This window comes from Drosophila mojavensis, unplaced genomic scaffold (genome assembly GCF_018153725.1).
Source record: "Drosophila mojavensis isolate 15081-1352.22 unplaced genomic scaffold, ASM1815372v1 contig_36, whole genome shotgun sequence".
NCBI lineage: Eukaryota > Metazoa > Arthropoda > Insecta > Diptera > Drosophilidae > Drosophila > Drosophila mojavensis.
Window position 1 is genome coordinate 9,835,891 of NW_025318858.1, and position 17,331 is coordinate 9,853,221.

Consider the following 17,331-nt stretch of genomic DNA (forward strand, 5'->3'; position numbering starts at 1 on the left):
TGTGTTGGTCTCTCTCTGTGTCTTGGGAAGTTCTTTGGTGAAATAATAATAATATTGGACTGGTCTATGCTTAGTAGTTGTGTACGTTTATATGAATGATTGACTAGATAGAACTGTAATTTGCTAAGTTAATTGTAATAATGCAAGCTAATAAATAATAATAATTATGAGACTAGAGTTTTTGCAAGGGATTAATGGTAATAAAAGTAAAAAAAAAAACAATAGAATTTCGAAATATTAGAAATGGAGTACTATGTGTAGATATAGTAATTCTATTCTTGCTAAGCGATTTACTTTGCTGCGACATGAATTGAATTAGATACTTTCGCATATAAAATTACAAAATTTATATTCTAAAAGAAAACCCAGTTAAATATGAATATAATATTATTTTCTATGTGTAACTGCAGAAGCTTTTATATTATTGTTCTATTCTTTCGCATATCAAATAACAAAACTTATATTATAAAAGAAAAAAAGCAATTAAATATAAATATAATATTATTTTCTATGTGTAACAGCAGAAGCTTTTATATTATCGTTGTATTCTTATAGAAATAGAAAAAAGGGGCCTATGTTCTTTTATTTATTTTAGTTTATTATTATTTTGTTTTTATTTACTTTATTTTCCTTTTTTTTTTTAATTTTTTAAATATTTATTTTCTTTTATTATATAAATAATTTATATTAATGTCGCAATATTTACTTTTTTTTTAACAAATATTACTTTTTTTTTATTTTAATTTTTAAATAATTTTTAAAAAATACCAAAACTTTTTATTTATTTATCTTTTTTTTTTTAAACATCTATCTATGACATACGCTCAACCGTTTTCCGTTTATTCCAGCTCTTTCAGTTGTCAATTTCGAGCTGACCCCTTGCCCAATTGACATGATATTTCGACTAGTCTTCTGTTTCAAGTTTCCAAAAATTTCGTTTTTTTTTCTTCGTTTAATCCATAATATGTTTAACTCTTATGCCTCAGAGTTTTCGAGCTAGTGGAGCTTAATGTCAACTCAACAAGAGTCGTGTCTACAAGTTTGACACTTGCATTTGTCATTTGCCTCATTTGTTTGCTTTGGCTTTTTTGTTTTTGTTTTTGTTTTTTTTTTTCTTGTTTTTTGTCTCTCGCTTTTGTTTTATTTTGTTTGCCTGTCCATTTGCTACGCTTACATTTTCAAGTTTGTAACTGTTACAGAATCGCTGCTCCGCTCGCCTCTCATCTTGTTTTGTTTGTTTTCCTGTTTATTTCTGTAGAGATTTGTCTTTTGCTGTTGTTGTTGCTGTTGTCTTTGGTGAAGCTTTATGCGCAATTAGCGAGCACATTGTTTATTTTTGTGGCACGTTTTATTGTAATTAAAACAAAAAAAGGAAAAACAAAAACGGAGTAGAAATATGTTGTCCACGAAACGCTAGATTAGTGCAACATGTAGGTGTAGCTCTGCAGCTCTGCAGCCTTTCGAAAGAGCTCAGATGCAGCAACTGTCAATACTTGTGGCTAGCCATGTGGCAAGTAACTGGGATTTGTGGCAACCTCTGGTCGACGATATACTATGTGCATGCACTTTAAGAAGCTTGACACCCACAGTTGCACTTAATACAATATACATATATATTCAGTGTATATATTCCATGTCAGCTAACTGTACTCCTCTTGCACAAATCTGTCTGTCATCTTGGGCGCTAAGTCCAAAAAATATTTGAAATGCGCCCACAGCACTAGTCTGATCTGAACTATAAGCTCAACTAGATATCCCTCTCTCTCTCTCTCTCTCTCTCTCGCTCTCTGTCTTCTGTTAGCATCATGCTCGTTTGCAACCATGTTCGTAGATTGCCGTCTGTCTGACTGTCCGACTGTCTCTCCAACAAAATGCTAATTGAGCGAACACTCCACAAGGCGCCAAACGTTCAAAATGCCGAGACAATCTATCAATAGACCCCCACAGCAACCCAATCAAATTGGCAAAACAATTTTATTTTCCGATTTTCCTTGTGCATTTTAATGCAATTTGATTTGCTTGCAAATTCGCTGAGTGATTTGATTACATAAGAAATAGGAAAACGCGCGCAGGCAATAAAATGATTATTAATGAAATATCAATAAATATTGCTCTAGCCATAATTATGTGTGATTATTAATCAAATTTATTAATGTAATATAGCCAAAATTAATGATTGGTTGGAAAAGAAAAAAAGTATATATGTATATAATTTGTTGTTTGACTGGCTATCATTTGATTTATAGTTTATAACCAAACGTTGATCCCTAGTTTGCCTAATTCTAATGTAAGCCAGTTCTTAAAAAAAAAAAAAAATTAGTTTGTTTTAATTTAATTTATTCTTATATTATTATTGTCTTTTTTAATTTTGTTTTTAATTTTTAAAATTTTATATATATATTTTTTTGTCATTCAGTTAAATAAATCAATTCTTAATCTTATATAACATAATAATTAAAGCTACTTGGATATTAAAATTATATTGCATACCTAAACTATACGTATTTTCAAACCTCACACTGCGGATATCTATATATATATATATATATATATTTAGTACATATCCTATATATAACACCTTTCATAGACAGCTTTTTTAAGAATAGAAATTTTCTACTATATCATTTCGCTGCTCTATGAATTCCATTTAGCTCGCCAACATTTTATGAGCATTCGAAAAAATTTCTTTTATCTCACTCTCAATTGGACGCGAATGTGTGACTATATCTTTTATCTGAGGCAATTTGACTTGAATATATGACTCTATTAAAATCGATGCCGTCTCTTTTGAAACTCTTTAAAACTTCAACTTTCCGTTTTGTTTTTATTATTTTTTCGTGTGCACCAACTAGACCAGAGGTGCTTTACGCGTCTGGGACATTTTGGCGCCTGTGCTGAGGCCATTCAAGCCGCTGGCAGTCAAAAATGCCAATTGCTTTTGGCCAATTAGGCAGGCTTTCTAAGTCGGCTCGGCTCAGCGTGGCTCGGCTTCAAATGCCGCGAGAGGGTAATTATGCTGGCCAGATAGTCAATTGAGGTGCTCCGCGATCGCATGACGAGGTGACGAGCCTGCTCGCCCGTTTGCCATTTAAGTGGGCAAACACATTAGCTGCCATAAACGTGGCGAATGCAATTTTTATTAGCGTAATTAACACCTTTTTGCTGATAGTACAGCAACAACTACGCCGACTTCTATTTCTATTAAAGCTTCTTCTTCTTTCTGCTTCTTAATTTCTAAACTTTTATGCAGCGCCACAATGAAATGAATCGTGAGTGCGTCAATTTGCTTACCACGTTGCCTCGAGCGTTGTGTTGCTGGCGCCGCTGTTGGGCGGAGGGGTATGAAATGCTGGGGCAGCAGACGCATGCCCGGCGGACAGGGCGGTAGACTGTCCAGATTGTTGTACAGCACAATATTGTTGCTGCTGGGGTGTATGAGAAAGTGTTGCTGCTGCTGCTGCTGTTGCTGCCGGCTCAGATTGCCAAAGAGTTGCTGCTGCTGTTGCTGCTGTTGCTGCTGCTGCTGATAGTAAGTGGCAGCCGGCAGCGCAAAAGCATGTTGCTGTTGCTTAAGCGGTCGCGGGGTTATGGCAACAACATGCTGTTGCTGTTGCTGCTGCTGCTGGTGCACGCCAGCAACATGTTGTTGCTGTTGCTGATAGCTGCTGTGCAGGCGCGTGTGATAACTGAAGTGTTGCTGTTGCTGCTGCTGCTGTTGCTGTTGTATCTTTGGTATTAGTGTTGTTGCTGTTGCGCTGGTAGCAATTGTTGCTGTTGCAGTTGTGGTGCGTGTTGCATGCGTCACATTGCGCTGATAGTGATGCGGCCGCAATAGTTTGCGTCGCCTGTTGCTGCTGCTGTTGCTGTTGCTCACAAATTTGCGACGCCATTTGTTGCGACGCGCTGGTATTGCTGTCGCTGTTGTTGTTGCAGTGGCAGCAGCAGCTGTTGCTGTCGCCGTGGCCGTGACAATTTCATTGAAATTGCTGCTTATATTGATATTTACACTGCTATTTACACTAGTTATTTGTTGTTGCTGCTGCTGTTGCTGTTGCTGTTGTTGCAACATGTTGCCCGCAGGCATTGCATGTTGCAGCGTGTGTGTTATGCAGACTAGATAGATGCATAAATGCAGCAATTTCGTTGCGACCGCAGCAACATTTCGCCGTTCATTGACGCGCTGACTTATTGACGCGTCTGGCATTTTGACAGTTCGTTTGTCAGACGCTGACATATTTCTCTAATTTGTTTCACTCCTCCTCTCACTCACTCACTCACTCACTCACTGGCTGTGCTTTCCAATTAGTATTTGTTGCCATTCAATGAGTTTTCACACATTTTGCGGTGCGTTTTCTTTGTGTTTGGTGTTTGCATTGAATGGGAGAACATTTTTTATTCTTTCTGTAAGTTCAGTTGGGCACAAAATTTTTATAATTTTTGTTGAGTTAGAGAACGATTTTTTATAACAATTGATAGTTGCGGGCGTGTTGTAGCATTTAAAGTTGGACAACAATATTTTTGTAGAATGAAATTTTAATTTTAATTCCTATACAATTTCTTAAGGATATTATATATTCCATTTTTTACATTTTCATAAACTTTTCCAGTATTTTTGTTTACTCATTTAGCACATGCAAATAAAATTGTAGTAAACTCTGCTGCCACATTGCTTTTTAGCCAACAGCAACAAGTTGGCCATAAATGTTTCAACAAAACTTTTGACAATTTGTAAATAAACAAATAAAAATTTTACAAAAATCGAATTTAGAGCATAGACAAACAGGCAGATAGGCTGTGTGTCTGTGTACTGTATGTGTGTGCGTTTATGTGTTTGCCTAGCAAACTAATTAGTAAAGTTCTACAAGGAAAAATAATGGCTAATACTTTCAACAAATGTGCTACAATTTGTATATTTGTTTTGACTGAAACGTACAAAAAATTGTAAGTCGAAAATAAACTATTATAGACAGCGGCACAGTTTAAAAGATATACAAAAAAATTAAGGAAAAAATAAGATAACTAGAATATAGCAAAGGAAACCACAAAATAGATATATCTGCAAACCAAAGAACCCTTCAGCTAAACAAATTGAAAGCTATACGAAAGGCATAAATTTGTGCCGCAAGACTCATAAACTTATGTCGAAAAGTTTATTATGAAATGTTTTAGATACATCTATATAGAGACAGATACATATATATATTTGTGTTTATATATCTATAGCCCAAGTTATGATTCTAGCGTCATCTGCTGAGATTTTCCAGGAAACGCAGCTGCAAACGAAATTCGCATAGAACACAAAGCCATAGCCATAGCTAAAGCCAAAGCACAGCAAAGGGAAACAAAATCAAATCATAAACTACAAAGTAGATCTGAAGCATCCAAAAAGCAAACAACAGCAGAAGAGAAACATTTTTAATAGAGATCGTGATGTAATAAATTTCAAATGGAACATAACTGCGAACCGTAAGCGAAACTACAATAAAAATCTTTGAAAACGGCTTTCGTTATGTACATACATACATATGTATGTATCTAAACTAGATGAGCTATGCATAGACACACATAAATAAAAGTAAATAATCTGGAGTCGAACAAATAGGCATTATTTCAGCAATCGAAGAGAGTCAGCCCGAACAAACGATCGTAAATAATCAAAAATGAACTGACAAATCAGCAAAAGGTGAATCGAGATACAGAGAAAAGGCGCTGGGCACAAATGGGTCTAGTTGTTGCCAGGGTCAATGGATTTAGGTTTCCCTTTGCACACAAGTGGAAAATTAGTTAGAGAGGAGCAGCAAGCACCAGCAACAACATCAGCGACAACAACAACAACAACAATATACAACAAATTTGAAATAAGTGAGCTTTTGTTTTCCATTGAAATTTGGCGGCTTTTTGTTATTTGATCTTTTTTTTAACAAAGCTAACAACAAACTCCACAACAGCAACAACTATACATGAAACATTTTTAACATTTTTTTTTTATTTATTTATTTTTTTTTTTCATAATTTTTTGTTTTTGTATTCTTAAGGCTGGCTCTGCGTTGGTCTTAGTCATTGTTCAGCATCTGAGCCGCATTTTGCGGCTACCTTATTTAAATTTCTCACATTACAATTAAATTGGACATTTGCCCGTTGCTCAACTTTGGACGGTGTTTTTATATCATTTTTACCTGGCTCACTTAACATTTTTGTAAGCGGCTCGTAGTGCCAAGTGCTTGATATATGCCTGGCTATTTCGCACTGTCCCTCTCTTTCTCTCTCTCTCTCTATTGCTCTTTCTCTTGCTTGCTTTGATCTGGCCCTGCCAAATTAATGTAAAATCTCAAATATGTCTGGGCTGTGTGCGTTTTTAATTAATTGTGAAATTGCGGCCTAATTGAATGTGGCACAGCCCGCTTATTATTATTATTATTTTTTTTTTTTTTTGCTTTAAGTGACAAAAATTATGTTTTCTCTTATTTTGTATGTGCTGGCATTACGAATTCTGTTCTGTTGTGTTTTTTTGTTTGCTCGTGTGTGTAAGAAGTTGAAATTGGCTAATTTTAGTTAGTTAATTTCTTTAAGCGAAGCTTTCAAAGCTCTAAACGTTCGTTTTTAACGTTGAATAAAAAAAAAAAAAAGTTGTGAAAAAAAAATTTTTTAAATTAATTATTATAAAGGAAATAAAACTATAAAAATTCTTTTGTTAATAAAGAATCGTTCCCAATCAAAAAACTTTTATAACATTTATTTATTGAAAAAAAAAAAAAAAATAATAATAATAATAATAATAAAATAAAAATAAAAAATAAATAAATATATATAGAACTACAAAGAAAAAAAAAATATGTGGATTAAAATTATTGGAAGAATTTTTTTTTTTTTTTAATACAACTAAAACCAAAGTACTTTACAGAATCTAAATAATAAAAGAACAGGTCTTCCGATGTATCAAGTACTAGATTTATGATCTATTTTTATGTTAATACTTAATAATATCTCTGACTCATGATCAAATGACTTCTTTGTATTTTAATCTTAGAAAGCTGTTAATTCGCTTAAGTCTCCTCCATTTACGAATCTTAATGCTAACTTTATTAGTACCAGTTTTTTATTTTTTTAGTTCATTCACTCAACGTTGAGCTGTATAAAGTTCTAGAGTTTTATGGCAAACCTCTGCCATTTGCCACCTGCCAGCCACCACTGGCAGCACTCGTCATCTCATACATCTTCATTTGTTTTGTTGGCTAACCCAATTACAAAACTGTTGAGCATTTCGCACAGTTCGCACCATTCACTCTATATACGGGCTGGCTGGCGAACTAATCTATTAACGCCTTACAAAATAAAAGCAAATAAGTAGCAAACGTTGAGAATTGTGCAAAGTGCCGGTCGTAAACTATTTTAAATATCTGGCAGTGCAGCAGTGCAGCGAGCAGAGCAGCGCAGCGCCAATTGGGGCAGCCACCCGCTGATCCGTTTGATCAGTCTCGACTGGACATGGCCACATGTTGAGCGCTATAGGAATGATTTTTATGCTTGCCCACAATATGAAGAGAGTATATTGGCTTTGTGCAATGCATGTGTATTGATGTCAGTCTGTCTGCGCTTCTGATTATTGAAGCTGGAAATTAAAAATTTTGAATGTATTTTTATTTGTGTATTCCACTATCAGATATAAATTTTTATAATTCAGTTTTTCTGGCCTGATGGTACATGGAAAAACCTTTCTAGTTTTCATAGATATGAACTTCAAAACTTTAACTATTTCTATAGAGTATAAAAAAAATTATATATCTATGCAAGAATATATGCTTTATATATACCATTGCAAAATCTATACAGAACTAGATCACTCCTCGACAGCTAGATATACAAATATTATATCATCTACTTATCCAAGTCCGCAAATATCAAGATTTTTATTGCTTATCTGGTCGATTTGTTCTGAACGAGTATTAGCTAGTGTGTTAAACTCGACTTCAATATGTCTACATGTTTTTTTTTCTGTAGATTTTTCAATCTTTTTGTATTTTGTTTATTTATTTTATTTTTTTCTATTGCATAATTGCAATTGAATTGTTTGGCACGTTTCGATTTCGTTTAATTGTACACTCTACAAACGGAGGGGCAGAGGCAGGGGTAAATATATGTTAATGATTTGATTTAGTGCCTCATTGGCTACCATTTCGAACACATCAGCGTCATGTACAACCATAAATTTTATTAATGAAGACATTTTTTTTATTGCGTATTATTTATTATTATTTTTTTTTTTGCAATTGAACTGTGTGTCAGGCGATGAGCCCCATTTGAATCCTAGTGAGCTCCATAAAGTGGGACATATATGTGGCTTAGCGCAGCGGGTGCTCAGTGAAAGGCTGCATTGCTAAGAACAAGGGAACTGGGTCATGGAAATGGAGTTTATGTAATTTGTTATTGCTTTACGAGCTCAACTTGATTTGATCAGTGATCTTTGTGATTAAAAATGATCAATGAAATCAAGTGAAAGCATCGATTTAATGAAAGAATTATGGTTTAATTGGTTGGAAATATGTTTGTTTGAATTTGTTTGGGAAATGTTGAAATGGCAGACATTATTAAAGAAGAATATTATACTAGATTAGTATATTAGATATAGATTATTATATTAGGCTGGAATTTAATAAGCCGAAAGACTAATTTTATTTTTCTTTATTTTATGTATGCTTAATATTTTGTAGACTTTAAGAAAATGTGCTTATATTATTTAAATAAATATTAAAAAGTATTTTTTTTTTTTTTAATTTAATGAAATAGATATATGAATAAATAAATAATTTCTCCAAGTATATAATAGAGATAATAATATAATTACTAGAAAATTTTCTGCAACATATTCCTTTGCTCATTAGCCAAACATTTCAAACAGAAGCCGCAGCTGTCAGCACTAATTAAGGAAATGAGCTAAATCAATTATTGGAGGAAATTTGATATCGCTTAAGCAAAGAAGATGAAAATACAAAATATCCTTTTTAGCTGCCAAATCAGTGAAGTGTTAAAAATAGCCGCCAGCTAATTACGTAGAATTGTCACTTTTAATTAGAACAAATACGGAAAATACCCGATTGTCACACAGTCAACACATACATAGCACACATACACATACACACAGACTAAAGCAAGTGACAACGCATTGTCAAGATAAAATAAAAAATATTTTTAACTAACAAAGTTGCGGGCAATTTACAGATCTAAGCAGCGAATGTTGCTTGGCTCCGCTTGAGGCGCAGCAAACGAGTTTGCCAGACTCTTAAATTTTGGGCTTAGACTGTGAAAAATTGCAATACAGCAGGACGGTTGGCAGATGGCGAGGGGCGGTCGAGGGATGCAAGCCCAGTAGCAACAGCTACGCATTGCGAGGGGCAACACAACAAAAACAACAACAACAATAACATCAACGAACAACAACAAAAACAAAAATGGGGGAACAAAATAATGAGCCCACATAAGAAATGACTTAATCGCTGGCGGCTTGTTAACCTCAACTTGAATAGCTTGTGGCCGGGGCTCTTTAAGTAGCTGCACAAATAAAGATTTACAGCAATTTACTTGAAGGCCTTAACTCTTTGGACTGCCAGTCAATAATTTTCGTTGTCCTCCTCCGCACCCTTGCCAGATTATATGCTATGTGCGACGGGGGCTGGCTGTCTCATGTTGAGTGGGGCTGGGCTTTGGGTGGCGAGAGGTGGGAGGATGGAGGCAGCGACCACCGTCAGCGCCTTTGAGGAATTGCATAATTATAGCATTTTCCGGGACAAGCGAGCCCAGCAGACAACAACAGCGGGCATGCAAACGCGCTTGGCCTAGGTTCAGGCTAATTTGTATACCAAACCCCTAGACGTTTGTGTTTGTCCATATAATCTAGGTAATATGAGAGGCCGTGGATACTATAGCACTCCCGTCCGAGTTGTCGGCTAACTAGCAACAGTTATTTAAGAAGTCTAGTTGTGAAGCAGATGAGAAAGTTGTCAATGGATATGCAGAGATTTTAATATGAGATCCAAATAAAGTTAATTGCCGATCGATAGATCTTTTTAAACAATTTTTAATTTATAATAAATTAAAATTAAATATTGAAGAATTGTTTGCAGGCAAATTTAAAGATTTTTTGTTAAGCAGTTGAGAATGTTTTTAATGCACTTGCAGAGATATCCAGATCTAAATAAATTGAGCTGCAGACTTAGAGAAATTTATAAGTCGAGTCCAACTGTTACAATTTCCTAAACTTCTCTGTTGAAGAAAGGGCATTGCAATATCGTTACATGAAAAATTATATATTTCCATTGCCTTCTGTAGTTATTTTACGTTTTTCTTATGGCCCGTAGGCCTTGTAGTATGTTGGAAAGTCAGTCTGTGCCTAGATGCCAAGCAGATGGAGAGCAGAGGCAAAGCGTCTTGTACAAATATTGTAATGGCATGATATTGATCTTGATTGTCAAGATCGCACACAGCATGATCGCAGTGTATGTTCGTTGTTCGTCGTTCGTCGTTTGCGAGTTTCCTTCGTTGTCGTTGTCGTTGTCTAGTCAAGAGTCGAGAGTCGCGAGTCGAGATTCGAAGAGAGTCGAAAAGTCTTAGAGTTCAAGCAAGTTGCATTGTTTAACTTTGACTTTGTGTCAGTTTTATGCTTTTTCGATAACGATCGCTGATCGTGGCTGCCGACTGTGTGTGTGTGTGTGTGTGTGTATGTGATTAATCGTGTGTGTCGCTGCATGGGAAAGGGTCGCCTGCGAGCGTAGAAAGCAGCACTCATATGCATATGAAACAAGCGCACTCGAACTCCAACTCGCACTCACACTCATACACTCACACACTCGAACTCTCTGACCAAAAACCAACTCAATCACTTGCCTCGAATGCACTTGTTTCGCTCGATCAAACGACAGCAGCAGCTGCTGCAAACTTTCAAACTGATGTCCGTTGATTTGAGTGACAGACAGAAGTGTGCTCTCTCTCTCCCTATCTCTCTATCTCTGTTTCTCTTTCTCTATCTCTCTATCTGTGTTCGCCTAGACGCCAGCAATTGAGGAAGTAATTAAACTTAAAATTATAATGTTACTTCTATACGTCTCGACCATTGATCTTCATGATATTTACCATATGTGGCGGTACCCTGCATTAGCTCTCGGCATAACAATTTAGATTTATGTGCATGTTTTCAATATAATTTGCTAAATTTTTATTGCCATTGTTCGATTGGGCGAAATGTTTGATCACTTGAATTGAAAGATTTAGAACTTGACTGATCGCGAGCTGCAGATAAGGAATAAATTTCATTGTCTTTGTATCAAGTAGAAACTGAAGCAATTGTGATATACCTATCAATATAAACTGTATCATCAGAATTTCTCTTTGAATCAACTCGATCTAACGATCACGCAACACGTTCATCTGCATATAAAAATTCAGTTATAATTGAAATATAATCTCTCAATTCAAATAATTTAACTTCAATGCTTAAAACTTAGTTCGACTTCTAATCAAATACAACTCTGCTCAAAATTTTCACAGCAAAGCCAATGATCAAGAATCAGAAAAAACAGTTAAATCATAGGGTAACCACGTTTCGTTATGCTTCAGGCTTTGTTTTTGGCTTGCGGCTTTTGTGGGTTTGTGGTATGCCAATTTAAGTATTTCTTGCTTGATCTTTGATCTACAATTTGAAACGCAGAGCAATGCGAAGGAGCAACAGACAGTGAAAGAGAAGGAGAGAGAGAGAGAGTGAGATGGAGTGAGATCTGAGACTGAGTTGGGCGGCCGTTAGATCAGCGCGATACGATCTTTTTTTCTTGTGTAGGGAGTTGCGCATTGTCAGAACTCGTTTTTATTAGAGTGAGAGCGACGAAGGGAGCGAGAGAAAGAGAGAGAGACGGGCTCGCCACAAAGAACAATGGAGAGGCGCCGCTTTCAAGTTCAAATCGTCGCTGAGGATCGGTAAGGAGCGCGCCTAATTGGGTCAGCCGGTCTCTCACTGTGGCTTGAGCCGTTTAATTGGATTACCGCCTTTTTATAATATCTATAATTTTTGTACATACATAATTTATTATTTCATTTTTTGGCAACACGCGCCCAACTAAAAATTTACCTTTATTTACAAGTCATTAACACAAAAAGAAGAGAAGAGAAGAAAATGAAGAACTATGAAAAATAATAGAATGCCAAGCTTATCAGACGAGAGCAAATATTGCCCCATTGTTGCATTTGTCATCTGGCTAATGGAATGTCACATATATGCGCTTGTTGTTTCTGCTTTTATCTGTCAGTTGGGCAAATAGCGACCGACACCAAAAACAACGAGACGAGAAAATGAGAGTATCTAAGACAATGACAACTACTGTATGAGCCCTATGGATACTTTGGGTTCCGGGAAGCCGGCTTCAGGCCAAGTTAAGCAGCAGTTGCAGCTCTATTAGCATTCCCAGAATTAAAAATAAAAAATAAAAACTAGTTGCAGCTACAAGAAGATGGGCAGAGCAAAAGATAAAGGGGGCAGGAAGAAGATGGGGCTAGGCCAAGTGGGGGACAGAGGAAACTCATCCATAAATCTGTGCAGTCTCGCCCATTAATCATCATGCATGTCCGAGCCAATCATCACTTGCAGCCGCATTTCAACAACAACAACAACAACAACAACAACAAATAGTGCCCGATAGTCCACCGTCTAGACAATCAGCCACTAAATAGAGCTCTAGGGCGTTCCACTAATGAGTTATGGGCCTAGGAATTGTGTAATCTTTTGCGTCTATTAGCCATTGATTTGAACACCGATTTCGTACTTAGTATATAATCAGCTTTGCATTTGTAGGAGTAGCTTAGCATTTTGCCAAAGCCCCCAAAACAGAAGAAGCTTATTAATAGCTCTTTGTAATTACATATGTAAATGTGATTCGAAGCTTAAACTCACTAAAACTGGTCACAATTGAGAGCTATATAAAGGCAAATATTTGGATGGAAGGCGTCATCGGGCCTTGGGCCTGGGAACATCTCTTGATGAGCACTTGAATTCAGTTGTTGATTTATTGGATATGGAATGTCTGAATGCTTTAAGCCAAACTTCAATTAAGAATCAAAAGACAACGTAAATAAATTATTGTTGTGAAATATTATTGCCTAACGAAGATTAAATATATTCAGTTTGGTAGTAAATAATTTGGAAATCTTTACGAAATCTGAAGTTGGCGAAGTTTTATGAAAATGTGTCATTGAGATGGAAGATTTCAATAAAATTTTAATAGGATTACTTTTGTAAAAACATCGTAATAAATTTTTTTTATACAACATATATTGTACTATAAAAATATATATTGGTAATCAACTTATTTGATAGGAAATAAATAAGAGGCTATATCATTCAAATCTTTATAAGTAATACAAACAGAACATTATGAAAATGAATATATATTATATTTTAAAAAAAAACTTCTATATAATGTCATTATTTATCAAATATCTGTTCAGACTCTCAAAGATTAGAAACATTATTTTGCACATAATACTTTTCGTTATAATGTGTTTTTTTTTTTTTTTTTTTTAATTTTTTTTTATATCCGCAAACATTCTGCCGCAACCATCAATTGTTATAAATATTTTTTCGCCCATTCTTCACACTTTGCTTACAGGAAATTCCTTTAGTAGATGATTCGTTGGCATTACATTATCATTATCATTCTGATCAGCATCATTATTATTATTGATTATTATTATTATTATTAAAATTTTTGCACTCTCCATTCAATGTACGCCCAGCTAATGAACACCTTGCGCGCGTATTCTATAATCAAATAGTGGGCGTGTCACGATCGCGCGAATATTAAATCCAAAGACAACAACAACAACATAAAATGCAAAGAATACCAAGAGATAATAATCTGGCGTGGATCAAGCGATCAAATCAAATCAATTTTCTTTCTTTGCATTGCAAATTTGTGTTGCTGTTGTTGTTGTAGTTTTTGTTGTTGTAGTGTTATCAACATCGGCGGATCGGATAGGTTCGGTCCGGTTCTGTCGCACGATCGATGAAGTCGCACGTTGCACAAATCAACATAATTGCCAACTGAGTGGCTCGCCCGCTCGTCCCGTCTCGTCTTCTCGCCTTCGCGTTACACGTTGCACGTTGAAACATGCAACCTGCAACTGGAGCGGAGCGCCAGTCACGTTGCGACTTCTTTAGCTGCGGCGCGTGCGTCGCAAATCAAGTGCAAAAATAGATCAATCAAGCGAGCAATCAATCGAATCGAATCGCTTCAATCGCCATGGCAAATGAAATGATTTTTTTTTTTTTTTTGTTTGGCTCTCTTCTCTTATTGCTGTTTCGTACGTGCCGCGACGTGTCGCCTCGCGTCGCGTTTGACGTGTGTGAAAAATATATTACAAAAAAATACTAAATTAATTAATTACACCAACTAACGTTAAGTTTGCGGGGGTTCGCAATTGGCTAGAATCAACAAAAAACAAATCCGAATGCTGATTCGATTGAATTTTAATTTATGTTTTTTGTTTTTCCTGTTCGGTTTTTGCCATTTCCGCAGAATTGCATACGGAGAAAAGATGATTTGCTGTGCGCGGCGTGTGCTGTGTCTTCTGTTACTCGTTTATTTTTTGCTTTCTGCATAAACAAATTTTAATATACACTCACACTCTCGCACACACACGTACACCGATACGTAACTCTAGACGCGACAATTTCGTTGTGGACAGCCGAACGATTCTCGTCATGTAACCAAGCGCGCGCGTCGTCTCATTGCAACTGATCGCGATTTGTGAAAAAACATCGATGCATCGACAATCGATGTTTTTTTGGCGATGTTTTCCGATGTTTTCCGATGTTTTTATTGATACCGATGTTAAGCGATGCATCGATGTTTGACAGAACATCGGGCGTTAAATTTCACAACATTGCAGAACATATGGATACACTGCCACATAGAAAAATTCGCGAATTTGTTTCTTTTTTTTACCCTGTGTTTGCAATGCCAAAGTAAGTAAATTGTTGAAAATATATATAAATATAGTTATTTGCAATTACAAATGTATTTATTCTAGAATAACAACAAAGACAAGCTTTTGCTGGAGGCACTTTACAAAATTGATGGAAATAGCGCGAAATGCAACATTTGCAACAAAGTTTTGAAGATTGCGGGTAACACGACCAACATGAAGGACCACCTGCGGTCCATTCATAAAATAGAACAAAATGTTGAAGAAATGTTGTTTAAGAATTGAATTAACGAAAAATAACGGAATTGGTAGAAAACATCGATACATCGATGTTTATAGCCGATGTTTTACACAACATCGATTTATCATTTTGCAAACATCGATGAACATCGACATCGAATTTTCGACCCAAATTTACATCACTAGATTTGTCCCAATCAGAGAATGTTGACCAAAAAGGCGAAAGCCGTTCGCTTCGAACATGTTGCACGCGTGTTGCTAGACGACTAGCACATGTTGCCAAGCGGCTGGCCACATGTTGCCAGCGACAAGTGCGTTGGCAACATAGCAAAGATTGCAAATCGAGCTTGTTTAAGATCTTTTCATCTAATGAAAAAAATGATATTTTGATTTTTAATAATATAAATATTAAATAAATATAATGAAAATACATTTTCTTGTATTACATAAAAAGTTATATATAAATAAATATAATTAACGTATATAAATAAATTTACATATAAACAAGTAAGAACGTTGCAGTCGGGCGTTACCGACTGCGGAATACTCATTCACATCCCATCAACAATTTAGTAGTTAAGTTTCGCTCTAATACTGTAGATTATACAGGTTTTTCCGATTTGCCACGCCCCAACTGGGCGTAGACACCTCATTTTTGGTCAGTTTTTAGAAAGAGATAACGGTACCCTAACTGCAAAGTTTGAATGCTTAACCTAAAAAAATGTGAAAATTACAGGGTATTTTTCGATATGCCACGCCCCTAAAGAGGCGTAAAAATTATTTTTGGGGAATCGATAGAGGAGGCTACCAGTAACTCAACTATCCAAATTTAAAGCTTCTAGCTATTATACTTTAGGAGATATAAACTTTTGTGGTTTGCCACGCCCCCTGTGGGCGGACATATATCCGACAAAACTTTTTGGTCTTGGGTGATCAGTCCGAGTATATATACAAAATTTGAGGTCTCTGCCATCAGTAGTGTCCAAAATATAGGAGAATTTAAAAAATCACTATATCTTCAGGTCCGATTTGCCACGCCCCCAATGGGCATAGACTTATAATTTTATCTATAGACTTTATAGAGTCATACCATTAGCTGACGTGCAAAATTTCAGCATTCTAGGTTTACAACTTTAGGAGATACAGTTTTATCCGATTTGCCACGCCCCCAATGGGCGTAGATATATCCGCCATAGCTCGTGATCTTGGGTGGTCAACGCGGACCTACACACCGAATTTCAGCTTTCTAGCTCTTTAACTAACATGATTTCTGGTATATCGGAAAATGCATTTTCCGATTTGCCACGCCCCTAGAGGGCGGATCGAGAAAATTTTAACACTTTATAAATCGGAGATATACACGAGTATGTGTTCCAAATTTCAAGTCTCTAGCTTCAATAGCGCCGAAATAGATTGCGTTCATACGGACAGACGGACAGACGGACGGACGGACAGACGGACAGACGGACGGACAGCAAGACGGACATTGCACAAAACCAATATACTGATTCACTTTCGTGAATGAGTATAATAAACTTTATAATTCATATGTAGAGTAACCCTAAGCAAAGTCTAAGAGAAAATTCTCTTTTTTCTATAGTTTCTCGATATTAAAAATATATCTTTGATTAGTTCTTTCCATTTTAAGCTTGCGTTGATCCGTTTGTAGAAGTTCTCTAATTAGATTCCATCTGCCAAATGCTCAGGTGTGAGAATAAATATTTATATAGAATATATAAATATTTATATAGAATATAGATTCGCGTTGGAGTGTTAATTCTGTGATTTTGCCTCTGTACATAAACTTCAGATTACCGAGTGAATATTGTTTAATCATTAACAGAAAGATTCCATTTCTATTTTCACTTTCTATTTTTCACTGATATTCAATAAATTAAAAAAAAAAAGCTGGAATATAAAGATAATATTTAACTTAATTAAAACTAAAATAATATGCTTTTTATTCTGCAGGTTAAGTTGTAAGACTTCTGTTTAATCGAATTTCCTTTCATCTCAGATTAGTTTTAAAATACTTGAGTTTTTTTTTTTTCTTATACTAATTCCATAAATCTTCTATGTTATCACACACTTATGTCTAATCTTTTGTTGTAAGATCTTTGCTGAGAA

General features: G+C 35.6%; 1 protein-coding gene and 1 long non-coding RNA gene across 5 annotated transcripts in view; one reads left to right on the forward strand and one right to left on the reverse strand.

Annotated features, from left to right (window-relative positions):
- LOC6576440 (laminin subunit alpha-1) overlaps positions 1-17,331 on the reverse strand; it is a 100,487-nt gene that overhangs the window by 22,574 nt on the left and 60,582 nt on the right. Inside the window, exons 1-3 of one of the 4 annotated variants that reach the window (XM_044009140.1) lie at positions 14,663-14,750; positions 13,645-13,798; positions 3,292-4,401 (exon numbers count right to left, since the gene is read on the reverse strand). The exons of 2 other annotated variants lie outside the window; for them this stretch is intronic. In XM_044009140.1, the coding sequence (XP_043865075.1) occupies positions 3,292-4,234 (943 nt within the window). In that variant the 5' untranslated portion in view covers positions 4,235-4,401; positions 13,645-13,798; positions 14,663-14,750. Of the gene's footprint in view, positions 1-3,291; positions 4,402-13,644; positions 14,284-14,662; positions 14,751-17,331 lie in introns of those variants that run through there. One more of the 4 variants, XM_032728748.2, reaches the window with a different exon arrangement.
- Positions 14,756-15,316, forward strand: LOC116803853. The gene is made up of 2 exons (XR_004363860.2): positions 14,756-15,004; positions 15,070-15,316. It is a non-coding gene; the product is annotated as an uncharacterized LOC116803853 (long non-coding RNA).